This window comes from Pogoniulus pusillus, chromosome 6 (assembly GCF_015220805.1).
Source record: "Pogoniulus pusillus isolate bPogPus1 chromosome 6, bPogPus1.pri, whole genome shotgun sequence".
Classification (NCBI taxonomy): domain Eukaryota; kingdom Metazoa; phylum Chordata; class Aves; order Piciformes; family Lybiidae; genus Pogoniulus; species Pogoniulus pusillus.
In genome coordinates, this window is record NC_087269.1 from 30,220,900 (window position 1) to 30,236,684 (window position 15,785).

Sequence of the window (15,785 nt, forward strand, 5' to 3'; positions counted from 1 at the left end):
TAAATTATTTCCTAAGCAGAATTAGCTGTGCTAACACTAAATCATGCAGAATCTACACCAGTGTGTACCACCCCAGGGTGCTGTGCCAAGACTGTGCTGGGGCGGGGAGGGGAGCTGTAATTACTTTAAATACAAAGGGGAAAACGTCCATTTCCAGCTGAATGGTGCATGAATCCCAGTGCAAAACCCCTCTGTGTTGTGAGCAGGGACCCTGCTCCCTGAACCCAAAGGGACAGAGAGTGGTTAAAACGTGTATCACTGCCCAGTCCATCACCAGGCAGGCAGCACTGAGGAACTGCACTGAGCACTGAGGAATAGTTGATTGGATAGGGCTGAGTGATAGGTTGGACTGAGTATCTTGGAAGTCTCTTCCAACCTGGCTGATTCTGTGATTCTGTAATTGTTGCAGCTCTTTGGTTTCCATGCAGCCATCTCATACAACAGGCAGGAAAGCTTTGGAATGCAGGCAGAAGGAAGGCAGAATCACAGAATCAAGCAGGTTGGAAGAGACCTCCAAGATCATCCAGTCCAACCTAGCACCCAGCCCTGGCCAATCAACCAGACCATGGCACTAAGTGCCTCAGCCAGGCTTTGCTTCAACACTTCCAGGGAGGAGACTCCACCACCTCCCTGGGCAGCCCATTCCAATGCCAATCACACTCTCTGCCAATAACTTCCTCCTAACATCCAGCCTAGACCTCCCCTGGCACAACTTGAGACTGTGTCCCCTTCTTCTGTTGCTGCTTGCCTGGCAGAAAAAAACAACCCCCACCTGGCTACAGCCTCCCTTCAGGTAGTTGTAGACAGCAATGAGGTCAGCCCTGAGCCTCCTCTTCTCCAGGCTAAATCATCCCAGGTCTCTCAGAACGAACCAGCAGGGTGATTCCTGTAGGCAAGAAGCACCAACACCTGCCCAGCATCTGCAGAAGGCAGGGTGTTCTGGGGCATGGGGAAAGCAGAGGCATACAAGGAACAGGGAGCCCACAGTTGTCAAGGCACTTCAAAATCACACACGCAGACACTACAAGTCTTGTAGAAGTTCTGGGACTTTGCAGAGTTGCTCCAATCTTTCAAACACGAGGAAGGAGCATTTTTAAAAGCAGGTTTAAGGATGCATCTGCAAGGAGTGACCCAGCTGTGGCTGCTCCTGCCAGGGAAGCAGGGATTGAATTAGATGAGTGTTTTTCATCAAATTCCACATCAGCTGTCTGGAAAAGCTCAGATGACCCCCACTAGCGTGGCTATAGTGGCTTTCACTTACAGACAGTCATAAAAATCAGCCCATGACAACATTTTGAGTGTAGCTCTTTGCATGCATTCAGCTGGTTTGCTTGTGGACACAGGGACGTGCATGCTTAGAAAGGAAATGCTGGCAGTACGGTCCACAGCATGTGTGGAGCACCAGCCACAGGGAGCACATCCCCTCCAGACGTTGCTCCTGCAGGTGAACTGTGCAGGATGGAGCACATCCCTGCAGGGGCACTGGCTCAGGATGAAAACAGCTACTTGTAAGCACACAAACACCTCGTGCACACTACAACCCCCTTCAAAAATCGATCTGCTTACAGGGCTGAGAAGAGCCAAGCCTCACGCTTAATTTTACCCCATCATCGCAGTCTCCCCCTCATCGCTCACAGCCCAAGTGCTGGAGGTACCCCTGCTGTATCTCCCTCCTGACTGGCACTGTCTTTCCCTCCAGCCACCAGGGGCCCGTGAAGCCAAGAGTTAAAGTGTCCTCAGACCTGAGGGAATGGGAAGGGTGAACAGTTATGTTTAATAAAGGATTGAGTCAAAAAGTCACACATTTAGTTCATGACTCCCAGGTAACCTCACCCCTCTCAAACACTGCAAATGACAGAGGGCAGTGAGTTGTGGCTGAGAATTCAATACAGACCATGAATTTCCTTGCTAAAGGAGAATTGTTCCCTATTATCCCCAAACACTCTCCCTGTTCCATTTTAACCACCCAAAATTTAGCCACACTTCCATCATCCTCTGCTTTCCCAGGTATCTTGTATTTCAAGCCACAACATTTACAAGACATTGTTAAAGAAAAAAAATTACCTTTGCCATCAAATTAAAAAGTAGCTTTGTCATACCCACCTTCACAATTCCTTGCAGCCCTCCTGCCATCTCAAATCCGAGCATTAGCTCCCTACTGCTGAAGGCCAGGGCATGGCTCTGCCTCTGGCAATATTTCAGCTTCTCATGCTCTCAGCTCCCACCTTCCCAGCTCTCTCTTCACAATAAATCAATGTTCAGCTTACATCTTCCTATCCCTTCACCAGCAGTCAGCTTGGTCCTCCAAAGCTGCCTCCTGTTTTTCCCCCTTCCTCTCTCTGTACACAAACTCACTCTAAACACACCTCGTTTTTTAACTTGCCAAAATACATTATTCAGGACAGAGAGCAGGACACGGTAGATGACAAGGATGTGGAAGAATTAAACACGTAACCATAAGCAGGACCCAACGCTAGAGTGTGCTGTGTAGGAGATAACCTCCCACTGCTGACCATGAGCTGCAGGATCTATCCCTCTAGACGTCGTAAGAAACACTGAAGAACTGCATGAGCCTCTCTCCTTTTTTGGCTCCTGGAAGCATAGGAAGCTTCTTGAGAAATCCTTAGTGAAGGCAGAGAGCTTCTTCAGAAACCCTTACTGAAAGCAGAGAGCTAAGGAAGAAGTTCTGACATTTGAGTTTTGAAGAGAGCAGAAAACACATCCAGGACAAAGATATTTAAAACCAAGAGCAGAAGAAAAGCAACATGGAGAGAATAAAACCACATATTCCTCTGTGTGGCTTAGTGGAGTGTCAAAGAAGATACTCACAAAGAAGACAGTCACAAAACATGGAGAGAATAAAAATCACATATTCCTCTGTGTGGCACACAAAGAAGATATAAACCAAACCTGCTTTATTCTGCTCCTGAATTTATCTGAAGCACCACAATAACGTTTTGCCTGCAAACCTGGCTGTGGCTGGAAAGGCTGCAGCAGAGAAACGCTGAGGACAAAGCCACAATGACAAAACCCCAGAGCTGTTGGTGATTTACCAAGCACTGTCTCCAGCTCACTAAAAGAACCATGCAAAGCACTCTGTCCAAGCAAGTGGCCCCATCCAAAAGCTCAGGCAAATCAACACCCCAGCCAGAATCACAGCTCAAGGTTATTTCTACCTTTTGTTTCAGCATTCGAGGGACAGGCTTAACTTGGGAAGAAAACAACAAAAACAAAACCATTTTAAGCATATTTGTGGAGCTTATAAACCAAACCAACCCCAACAAACAAAAACAAACAAATAACATTTAAAAAAATATAAATAAACCAAAATCCTTCTTGGTTTTATTTTGATAAGAATAAAATTTGGAAGCATTTCAATGAAGAGAACTCCAAAAATAACTCCACCCCCCCAAAAAAAGCCATAAACCACCTAGTAAATTAACTAAAGAGGAGAAATACAGTACATACAAGACTCAGACTTCCTCTAGGTCTATACAAAAGCCAGGCAGTAATAAAAATGCATTTTAAAATCACCTGACTGACTGGACACTGGGATTTGCCCCATTATTAGAAGGCACAAAAGACAGAGCAATGAAAGCATTCAGCATCACATCCATTACTGTCAGTAAATTCATCAAGATTAGCATTAAACCCCCCCAAAAAAAGTTATTAAACACATGTTTAATAATTACCAGGTAGATCAGTAAGAAATCTGGTTTGGAAGGATTAAAATAAAGTTGGGAAGGACAAATATTGAAATAGGACATCACAAGAGAGAAAGGTTCCCTTTGTAGAAATCTACCTTCTGATCTTCCCAGGAGACTTATTCTGGCTGCATATCACTCAGCAATCACTCTAAGAAGATTTAATGCCCCACAAACCCACCTTCCAGCAGCACCATGGTACCACAGCAGCACCATGGTACCACAGCAGCACCGTGGTACCACAGCAGCAGCAGCACAGAAGGAGCCCTTCTGCTGTGTCTTTGCTTGCAGACACATCGAGAGCAACGAGGCCACAGAGGTATCGGGCGTGCTGCTGACCCACCACCAGTCTGCTGGCTGATTCCTCACACCCCAAGTCTGTCACAGCCAGCACAAACCAGAAGAGCTGGTTTTGCCCTGTTTTTAGCCCTGTTTGAGGGTTCTGGAGTCACCCCGGGTAACACATGCAGCAGCCAGCTCCAGCAAAGTCCGGGGCAGATCTCTGCTCTGCTTCCTCAAAGAGCCTTTCGCTCATCTTGTGCTCGGTGATGATATCTTCCACCCGAGTGATGTAAAGTAAGGACAGCAGCACTCCCAGGAACTGTGAAAGGAAGGAGCATCTCTGGTTAGAGGTCAAACACTGCTCATCTCTCAGCAGTTTTCACAAATGCTGTGCACACACACTGGATATACAGCAGTAGGAGGGCAGTGATGGTGCCACTGTACTCAGCCCTGGTGAGGCCACAGCTTGAATGCTGTGTTCAGTTCTGGGCACCACAGTGTTAAAAAAGACATAGAGGTCCTGGAGCATGCCCAGAGAAGAGCAACGAGGTTGGTGAGGGCATAGCATATGAAGAGTGACAGAAGGAGCTGGGGATGTTTACTCTTATTGCTTTCTACAACTACATGAAAGGAGATGGGAGTGAGGCTGGTGTTGGTTCTTTCTCATAAGTAACTAGCAATAGGATGAGAGGAAATGGGCTTAAGTTGTGACAAGAGAGGTTTAGGTTGGACATAAGGGACAATTCCTTTGCCAAGTGGTCAGGCATTGGAACAGGCTGTGCAGGGAGGTGGTGAAGTCACTGTCCCTGGAGGTGTGCATGAAGGGTGTAGATGTGGTGCATCAGCATATAGTTTAGTGGTTACGGTCATTGGGTTACAGTTGGATCCATGATCTTAAAGGTCCTTTCCAGCCTCAGTGGTTCTATGTTTCTATACAGTGACAGAAACCAGCATTGCTCATCTTCTTTGCACACAGGGAGATAAACAAATCACTCCTGTAAGGTGCTAATACAGCAGAACTGCCATCCCAGTGACTCAGAGCATTAGAAAGTCTCAGTGGATGCAGCTAAGGGAAACACAGGACTCAAAACATCCAAGCAAACCCAAATTAACTCACCAAATCCTGCAATACATCACAGCAATGCTGCTCAATCACCAGAATCACTAAATGGTAGGGACTGGAAGGGACTTCTGGAGATCATTTAGTCCAGCCTGCCTGCCAGAGCAGGGTCACCTAGAGTAGGTTGCATGGGATGGCATTCAGAGGTTTGGATTGACCTCTGGAGGTAGAGACTCCACCACCTCTCTGGGCAATCTGTTCCAGTGTTCCTCCTCATGTTTAGATGGAGTTTCCCACGTTCACATTTTTGCCCATTACCTTTTGTCCTGTCCCTGGACACTGCTGAAAAAAGATTGGTCTCATCCTCCTGATGCTCACCTTTAAGTATTGCTAAACATTAATAAAATCCCACTTCATCACACTCAGAGAAGGAGCAGTGAGTTTGGGCCTTCAGAGTCATGCTGCCCTTTGTGGAAAGGATCTGTGGGCTGCTAGGCTTCTCTCAGTTATTTTGGGATGCCTCCTAAGCCAAATGCCTGTGACAAACAGGAGAACTGGGGCTGTGTTAGGGGTGGGAGGGAGGGCAGTGCTACAGGATCCTTGTGTACAAGGTTGGCTATTAGGAATCTTTCTTCACAGAAAGGGCTCTCAGGCACTGGAACAGGCTGCCTAGGGAGGTGGTGGAGTCACCTTCTTTGAGGTATTTAAAGGACTAGTGGATGTGGTGCTGAGGAACATGGTTTAGTGGTAGTTGCTTACCTATGGTTCGGTGTTTTCCAGACTAAAGCATCCCAAGTCACAGAATCACAGAATTAGAATCACTGAACATTAGAGATTGGAAAGGACCTCCAGAAGTCATCAAGTCCAACCCTCCTGCAAAGCAGGACCACCTAGGGTAGTCCACACAGGAATGCATGCAGGCAGGTTTCCAGAGAGGGAGATTCTACATCCTCTCTGGGCAGCCTACTCCGGTGCTCTGTCACCCTCACTGCAAAGAGGTGGAACCTTCTATGTTCCAGTTTGTATTCATGGCTTCTTATCTTACTGCTGTGAACCACCAAAAAGAGATTGGCGCCATCCAATTGACATCCATCCCTCAGACATTTACTGACATTGATCAAATCCCCTCTCAGTCTTCTCTTCTCCAGACTAAACTGCCCCAGGGGTCTCAGTCTCTCTTCGAAGAGGAAATGCTAAAGCCTCCTAATCATCCTTGTGGCTCTCCGCTGCACTCTCTCCAGCAGATCCCTGTCTCTCTTGAACTGGGGAGCCCAAAGCTGGACACAGTATTCCAAGTGTGGTCTCACCAGGGCAAAGTAGAGGGGAAAAGAACCTCCCTCGACCTGCCTGGTACACTTCTCTTGATGATCCCCAGGATACCACCAGCCTTGGCCACAAGGGCACATTACTGGCCCATGGAGAACTTGCTGTCCACTAGGACTCCAAAGTCTTTCTCCATAGAGCTTCTCCTGATAGAAGAGATGTTCCAGTCCCTCATCCATCCCAGCTTATCAGTTATACCAAATCTAAATAAAAAAAAAACAGAGCAAGAAACATGGCCACAGAGGGATAGGTTGGACTGGATGATCTTCGAGGTCTCTTCCAACCTGGTTGATTCTATGATATCACAGTAACCAATCAGCTACTGCCTTTAACAGATGGCACACTGGCCCCATCTTACCTGGGGTAGCAATATGCCCAGCAGCACGCCAGCCATGATGCTGTAGTTGTCCAGGAACCAAATCAGCACAGCATTGGTGCACCCACGGACATAGATGATGTGCTGAACACTCAGGCGCTGCAAAAACAACAGAGCAAACCTTCCAGCAGGCAGTGGCACTGCAGCTGGAACACAGCATAGCTCAAAATGCAGGGAATGCAAAGCTGCTCCTCCTTCCCACCTCTCTAAACCCACTGAATTCAATAGAGACATTGTCACTAATGTTTCCATCTGTGTCTTACATTGTTCCACTTGGTACTTCATTTTGGGTTTTTTAAGCTCTTTTTTGCAATTGCTTTTCTAGAAGAAATGACATCACTTCTCATGTTAGACCCCCTGGAAAGTGCAGAAGTCTCTCTTAAGGTTTCAGTTCTGCTTCCAAGTTGGAAGTAGAGCAGTGAAAAAAACAAATTGTGGACCAAGCATTTTGCTATAGTCTCTAAAAGGGGCAGGAACAAGAGGATTTCTGCTTCAGCCCCGCAAGCTGTGCTGCACTGTGACTCCAGCCCATAATAGAGAAAGTAATTGAGGCTGTAGAGACTCCTGAGCAGATGAATGGGGACAGTGGCTGGAGAGCAGCCAGGCAGAAAGGGACCTGGGGGTACTGGTAGAGAATAGCTGAAGATGAGGCAGCAGTGTGCCCAGGTGGGCAGGGGAGCCAATGGCATCCTGGGCTGGCTCAGGAAGAGTGTGGCCAGTAGGACAAGGGAGGTCCTTCTGCCCCTGTACTCAGCACTGGTTAGGCCACACCTTGAGTGTTGTGTCCACTTCTGGGCTCCTCAATTCAAGAGAGATGTTGAGGTAGTGGAAGGTGTCCAGAGAAGGGCAACGAAGCTGGTGAGGGGCCTGGAGCACAGCCCTGTGAGGAGAGGCTGAGGGAGCTGGGGGTGTTTGGCGTGGAGGAGGCTCAGGGCTGACCTCATTGCTGCCTACAACTACCTGAAGGGAGGCTGTAGCCAGGTGGGGTTGGTCTCTTCTGCCAGGCAAGCAGCAACAGAACAAGGGGACACAGTCTCAAATTGTGGCAGGGGAGGTCTGGGCTGGATGTTAGGAGGAAGTTGTTGGCAGAGAGAGTGACTGGCGTTGGAATGGGCTGCCCAGGGAGGTGGTGGAGTCGCTGTGCCTGGAGATGTTCAAGAAAAGCCTGGCTGAGGCACTTAGTGCCATGGTCTGGTTGATTGGCTAGGGCTAGGTGCTAGGTTGGACTGGATGAATTGAAGGTCTCTTCCAACCTGCTTGTAAGGAATTGGGGGGGAGCTTTGGGAAGATGTGCTTCAGGCACATCAAACAAGGAATTATAGAAGACACAAAGAAGGGAAGATGCCAGGATCAAATAAGATCAGGTTTGGGGTTATTTTTAATATATGAAAGTTATTCCAGATAAAATAGTTTTAATTGCTGATTTAAATTGCCTGGCAGATTTAAGCATGCAGAAAACTGACCAAAACAAGGTAGAGAAAGCAGCAGCCTTCGCCATGACAAGGTGGCCACTGGTTACATTACCTCTTTGTCAATGGTTTTGTATCCACACATGGTGTTCATAATGCCTGTCTGGAAAGGAAACAACAAACATCAACTGGAGCAGAAAACGAAAACCACAACAAAATTATTCTTAGTCTTCTTGTGTTCACCCAGCTCTCATAAAACTCAACAACAGGATTACTGCCCAGTCCAATACCAGTCTATTCCAGTGGCCCCAAGATCACAGGATCACAGAATGCTAGGGGTTGGAAGGGACCTCTAGAGATCTTCCAGTCAAGCTCCCTGCCAGAGCTGGTCCATACAATCCAGTGCAATCACACATCCAGACAGGTCCTGAAAGTCTCTAGAGAAGACTCCACAACCTCTCCAGGGAGCCTGTTCCACTGTTCTGTGACCCTTACAGTAAAGAAGTTCTTCCTCGTGTGGAGATGGAACCTCCTGTGCTGTAGTTGACATCCATTGCCCCATGTCCTATCACAGGGTACACCTGAGAAGGGGCTGCCCCTTCCTTCCTGATACCCAGTCCTCAGATATTTATAAACATCTACTAAATCCTCTCTGTCTTCTCTTCCGCAGACTGAAAAGCCCCACTTTCAGTCTTTCCTCATAAGGCAGTGTTCCAGTCCCTTAATCATCCTTGTAGCCCTCTGTCCCTTTTGAACTGAGAAGCCCAGAACTGGATGCAATACTCCAGGTGAGGCCTCAGTAGAGCCAAGTAGAGGGGGAGGAGAACCTCCCTTGATCTGCTGGACACACTCTGCTTAATACACCCCAAGATACCATTGTCCTTCTTAGCCACCAGGACACATTGCTGTGCCATGGATAACCTGTTAGTCACCAGCGCACCCAGGTCCCTCTCCACAGGGCTGCTCTCCAGCAGATCACCTCCCAACCTGTACTGGTGCAGTTCAATATTCTTCCCCAGATGCAGGACTCTGCACTTGTCCTTGTTGAACCTCATTGGGGTCCTCTGTGCCCAGCTCTCAGTCTGTCCAAGCATTGCTGGATGGCCACACAGCTTTCAGCTGTATCAGTCAAGCCTCCCAGTTTGGCATCATCAGCAAACTTGCTGAGCAGACTCTGTCCCCTCATCGATGGAATTGATGAAGATGTTGAACACAAGTGGACCCAGCACTGGGAGACTCCACTAGTCACAGCTCTCCAGCTGGACTTGGCACTGTTGAGCACCACTCTTTGCACTCTATGGTGTAACCAGCCCTTAATCCACCTCACTGTCTGTTCTTCTATCCCACATTTTTTGAATCACAGAATCAAGCAGGTTGGAAGAGACCTCCAAGCTCAGCCAGTCCAACCTAGCACCCAGCCCTGGCCAATCTACTACACCATGGCACTAAGTGCCTCACCCAGGCTTTGCTTCAACACCTCCAGGGATGGAGACTCCACCACCTCCCAGGGCAGCCCATTCCAATGCCAATCACTCTCTCTGACAACAACTTCCTCCTAACATCCAGCCTAGACCTCCCCTGCCACAATTTGAGACTGTGCCGTTTGTTGTATTGCTGATTGCCTGGCAGAAGAGACCAACCCCACCTGGCCACAGCCTCCCTTCAGGTAGTTGTAGGCAGCAATGAGGTCAGCCCTGAGCCTCCTCTTCTCCATGCCATACACCCCCAGCTCCCCAGCTCCCTCAGCCTCTCCTCACAGGGCTGTGCTCCAGGCCCCTCACCAGCTTTGTTGCCCCTCTCTGGACACCTTCCATCACCCTCCATGACACCTCAACATCTCTCTTGAATTGAGGAGCCCAGAAGTGGACACAGCACTCAAGGGGTGGCCTGAGCAGTGCTGAGTACAGAGGCAGAAGGACCTCCCTTGTCCTGCTGGCCACACTGTTCCTGAGCCAGCCCAGGATGCCATTGGCTCTCCTGCCCACCTGGGCACACTGCTGCCTCATCTTCAGCTACTACCTACCAGCACCCCCAGGTCCCCTTTCTGCTTGGCTGCTCTCCAGCCACTCTGTCCCCAGCCTGTAGCACTGCTTGGGGTTGTTTTGGCTGAAGTGCAGAACCCTGCACTTGGCCTTGTTCAATCTCATCCCCTTGACCTCTGCCCCACCCATCCAGCCTGGCAAGGTCTCTCTGCAGGGCTCTCCTACCCTCCAACAGATCCACATCTGCTTCTAGCTTGGTGTCATCTGCAAACCTACTGATGCTGGACTCAATCCCCTCATCCAGATCATCAATAAAGATATCGAACAGGACTGGGCCCAGAACTGATCCCTGGGGAACACCACTGGCGTCTGAGCTTGCTCACAAGGATGTTACAGAAGACAGTATCAAAAGCCTTGGTAAGGTCAAGGCAGACTACAGGTGCTGCTCTGCCTGCATCTTCCCATTCAGTTATGGCATCATAGAATGCTACCAGGTTAGTCATGATCAGCTTTAGCTGGAGCTCCACATGATCACAGAGAAAGCAGCATTGCCAGTATGTAACAACTGAAGGTATTTGAACTGGTACCTGCCCACGAACACCTGTGCAGCATCAGGAAAGCAAAGTCTGGTTTTCATTTTAACACCTTTACAACTGAACAGATCTCATTAAGGAAATCAGAAACCGTGCCACCATGACGACCAGTGAAAGCTCAGGCATACCTAACCCCCAAATTACAGCCAATAATATCAACATCAGTGTTTTACAAGACAAAGACTGTTCTATTCTTATATACCATTATATATATGAATTTGAAATGTATCTATTAAAAAAAGACTGGGTCCTTGCATTCATCCCAGATTACTCATAGATTTTCTGCAGGCATTTCATACTCCCTGTGGGCCCCAAAGCTCTGCTTGAACTGGCAAATGGTTTAGGTTGGAAAGGACCTTAAAGTCCCAACTCCCTTGTCATTGGCAGACACACCTTCCACTAGATCAGGTTGCTTGAGGCCTCATCCAACCCAGCTTTGGACACCTCTGGGGAGGTGCATTAACAGCCTCCCTGGACAACCTGTTCCAGTGTCTCACCACCCACACTGTAAAGAATTTCTTCCTAATATCCAGCCTAAATCTCTCCTCCTCAAGCTTAAGGCCATTTCTTCTTTCCCTGTCACCACAAGCCCTTGTCAAAAGTTCCTTCCTGGCTTTCTTGTAGGTCCTCTTCTGGTACTGGAAGGCCACAATAAGGCATCTCTGAAGCTTTCTTTTCTCCAGACTGAAAACCCCTAATTCTCTCAGCCTGCCCCAGGGTGGAGTTCCCCAACCTTCTGATCCATCTTCATGACCAGTGTAAAGCCCACCAGCATCAAAGGAAGCAACAAACAATGCCAATGACATGGAAAAAAAATCAAAATAGAGAAATGAGAAAAATAAGGCAGAAGAAAGCATACTGTAGTCATACATCCTCTCTCAAAATTAAGAGGAGATGTTGAAATGACACTTCTAAACAGGCTGGTGGCTCCTGAGCAGTAACCTGGGGCAGCCAGGTCACCCCCAGGAAGGAAGAGGAATGTCTGCAGAAGATGGAAAGAAGATGGATGTTAGCAAGTGGCAGAAATATCAGGGTCAGCCTTTTAAGCCCCCCACAAGTTGGGCTTTCACAATGAACAAGGTTCAGCCTACTCCTAAGTGAAAAGCTGACCATGGCACAAGTCTGTTGGGAAAATGTGAAGGGTACCCAACTGTCAATCACAGGTGATAAACGCTCCTGGAAGTCCAAGCTTGCAGTACCAGGCTGAAGCAGCCTGTTGCTGTGTCTGCTGTGAGTGATCTCAGCTGTACAAAACACTTCAGGCTAAGCCATGAATGCGTGGCCACTCCCAGACGTGGGACCACAGAGAACAGTGTCACATCAATCAATCAATTTTAAACACAGCATTTGCTAGCAGGACAATGCAGCACAAGAAAATGCATGCAACAGAGATAAAGGCATTAGAAACTGAGGTTTACAGACATTTGGGGACCCATTTTCATCTGCTGCACTAGTCTAAGTCTTTAATAAGTACTTTGACTTAAAAGCAGTCCCTTCAGAGTGCCCCCAGGATGAGCCTGGCTCACATTAGAGCAAGGCTTCTTCAGCGGATCAGAATCCAACCTCCAACATTAGCAGGAGTTTTCCATGACTACAAAGCAAGTGAGTAATCACCAACCATATCTGCAGCCTCCTGGGACAGAACCCAGCCTGTATTTGGAAGCACTTGTCAAACACACCAGATTTATGCATCTTCTGGGTGGATTTTTCTTCCTCTGAGGCAGGCAGCCAGGCAGCCATGCAGCCACAGTGTTAGCGTCATCCTGCTGAGGAACATCTGTGACACCTGGACATCACCAGGCATGACAACGGCATCCCAGGGTGGCAAAGCAAAAGGCCTACTACAGCATCTTGCAGAACAGCCTACCTACCTAAATAAGAACTTGGGTTGCTATTTTGGGGCATCTTCCCATCTTTCCATTAACTTCCTTGAGCTTAATGCCTTGCAGGCTCCCATTGGGAGGTCTAGGCTGGATGTTAGGAGGAAGTTCTTGCCAGAGAGAGTGATTGGCATTGGAATGGAGGTGCTGGAGTCGCTGGCCCTGGAGGTGTTGAAGCGAAGCCTGGCTGAGGCACTTAGTGCCATGGTCAGGTTGATTGGACAGGGCTGGGTGACAGGTTAGACTGGATGATCTTGGAGGTCTCTTCCAACCTGGCTGATTCTATGTTGATTGGATAAGGGTGGGTGATAGGTTGGACTTGATGACCTTGGAAATCTCTTCCAACCTGGTTGATTGTCACTGCTCTCAGGTTGTCAGTGGAGCGTAGAATGGTTTGGGTTGAAGAGACCTCCAAAGGTCATCTAGTCCAACCTCCCTGCATTCAGCAGGGATATCCTCCACTCAATCAAATTACTCAGAGCCCTGTTGAGCCTGATGGAATATCTTAAGGGATGAGGCCTCAACTGGGCAATCTGTTCCAGTGTTCCACCTACCTCATGGTGCAGAATTTGTTCCTAACATCCAATTTAATTTTCCTTTAATTTCAAACCATTGCTCCTTGTTCTTTCACTGCAGGCCTTTGTAAACACTCCTTGTGCAGCCTTCTTGTAGCCCACTTCAGATACTGGAAGGCTGCTATTAGGTCTCCTTGGAGCCTTCTCTCCAGGATCAACAATCCCAACTCTCTCAGCCTGTCCTCATAGCAAAGGTATTCCATCCCTCTGATAATTTTCGTGGCTCTCCTCTGGACCCACTCCATCAGGTCCATGTCCTTCCTGCACTGAGGGCTCCAGGTGAGGTCTCACCAGAGCAGAGCAGCAGAATCACTTCTTTCAACCTGCTGGCCATGCTGCTTTTGATGTAGCCGAGGACACCATTGGCTGCCTGGGCTGCAAGCGCACACTGTTGGCTCATGTTCAGTTTATCACCCACCAGTACCCTCAAGTCCTTTTCTGCAGGGTTGCTCTCAGCCCGTGTTGATATCAAGGACTGCCTCAACCTAGGTGCAGGACCTTACACTTTGCCTTATTGAACCCCATGACCATAGAGAAGATATGTTCCTTGTTTTCCCTCAGAGAAGTTCTTCTCTCAGTGTTTTCCTGCCTGGCAGGTCACATTTGAAGTCCTCCACATGTCTGATTATTTATGCCATGATTGGAAAAGCACCTGGAGTTCCTGGTCACTGGCTACTGCAGTACTTGCTCTCATAGTACTGCTGTGTTTCATAAAAGAGAACAGAATAGAATCCTACAATGGTTTGGTTTGGAAAGGATCTTAAAGATTATCTAGTTCCAATCCCCTGGCCACAGGCAGAGACATCTTCCACTAGACCAGGTTTCTCAAAGTTCCACCTAACCTGCCCTTGATCCCTTTCAGGGATGGAGCATTTCCACAAACATCAACTAACCTATTAAACTTCAACAGAGGAGTAAGAGCTACAGAAAACCAAGAGATGTTAGAATCAACCAGGTTGGAAGAGACCTCCAAGCTCATCCAGTCCAACCTAGCCCTCAGCCCTATCCAGTCAACCAGACCATGGCACTAAGTGCCTCATCCAGGCTTTGCTTCAACACCTCCACGGCCGTTCTGAATGACTGCTAAAAATCCAGCTCTATCCTCTTTTCTCATCAACTGAGGACAAAATCCTGAGCTCCTCTGCTCAGCACAGCTGTGAAGCAGCAGATGCTGCTTTCACATGCACGACTTTCTTATTCTCAAACACCTAAGGCTTAAAGTTTAGCTTTAGTTTCTGAGAATAAACCACAGGTCAGTGTGGATTTAAATAGACTCTTTCTCAAACAGAGAACACATGCAAGTGCACGTAACAGACACCTTCCTAGTACACAGATTTCTCAGCAACACCTAGCAGGATTACTGACACAACACTTCTGCTCTCCCTTTTGTTAAACACCCCTGCTTAAGGCAGATATTGGAAGGGCAGCACATAGCAGGCACTGACAGGCTATCCCTCTTGAGCTCTGCTGTGCCTGCTCTTACAGACACTCTCTTTCTCATCTCCTCTTCAGAACAAAGACAAAAACTCAGTGAGGCAGGGACAGCCCTCAGTGGTTTTTAAGTTGAGACCCCACCTGGAGCACTGTGCCAGTTCTGGTGTCCTCAGCGTAAGAGGAACATCAAACTGCTGGAGCAGGTTTAGAGGAGGCCACAAAGATGATCAGAGGGCTGGAGAACCTCCTCTATGGGCACAGGCTGAGAGAGTTGGGGGTTTTCAGACTGGAGAAAAGAAGGCTCCATGGAGACCTTAGAACAGCCTTCCAGTACCTGAAAGGGGCTACAAGAAAAACAGGAAGGGACTTTGTAAAACGGCTTGTAAAGATTGGACAAGAGGGAATGGATTGAAGCTTGAGGAGGGCAGATTTAGACTGGAGATTAGGAAGAAATTATTTACAGTGAGGCTGGGGACACTGGAGCAGGTTGCTCAGGGAGGTTGTGAATGCCACCTCCAAGGAGGTGTTCAAGGCCAGGCTGGATGAGGCCTCAAGAAACCTGATCTAGTGGAAGGTGTCCCTGCCCATGGCAGGGCTGTTGGAACTAAATGATTTTTAAGGTCACTTCCAACACAAACCATTCTAGAAATCTCTGAACAGTTCTTCATCAAATCGAGCATTACATCCAGCCCCCCAAATGAAAAACAACAAATTAAAACTGCTAAAAATTATACAAATGATACAAAACTCATTCACTTAATGCCTGCTCCTAGTGCTGCCAGCACCAGTTAATACCAGATCACTGCAGACTGAAGAGCTGGTGTGGAGTCCAGCTGACAGGGTGTCCTTCCAGGGCGCATTTTAACAGTGTGGCAGACAAGCAAGCTTCAAACATGACTTAAGGCAGAGCAGCAGCTTCAGTCTAGATCTGCAAAGATGCACTGACCCTGATGTCATTTGCCCACATTTCTGGATGCCTGCCCCATTTTTCTGGATGCCATGGTCACTCTGTTTAGTTTTCAATTCACATAGCAGCTGCTGCACATCACTCCAATCCCCACCCATGGAAGCAACTGGAACCCAGCCTTCCTGGCCAAGCTGGGGCAGCAAACCCTAGGGAGAACACCAGCAAGATTTCATCTAGGCATGCCATGAAGTTAGAGGACC

The 15,785-nt window shown here is 48.1% G+C and overlaps 1 protein-coding gene across 6 annotated transcripts in view; it reads right to left on the reverse strand.

Moving 5' to 3' along the window:
* Window positions 1-3,316: 3,316 nt before the first annotated feature.
* TSPAN15 (tetraspanin 15) overlaps window positions 3,317-15,785 on the reverse strand; it is a 36,378-nt gene continuing 23,909 nt past the window's right edge. For 5 of the 6 annotated variants that reach the window (XM_064145087.1, XM_064145085.1, XM_064145086.1 and 2 more), the window contains 3 exons: window positions 8,270-8,317; window positions 6,728-6,844; window positions 3,317-4,305 (listed from right to left, as the gene is read on the reverse strand). In XM_064145087.1, the coding sequence (XP_064001157.1) occupies window positions 4,153-4,305; window positions 6,728-6,844; window positions 8,270-8,317 (318 nt within the window). In that variant the 3' untranslated portion in view covers window positions 3,317-4,152. The remainder of the gene's footprint in view (window positions 4,306-6,727; window positions 6,845-8,269; window positions 8,318-15,785) is intronic. The other variant, XM_064145090.1, reaches the window with a different exon arrangement.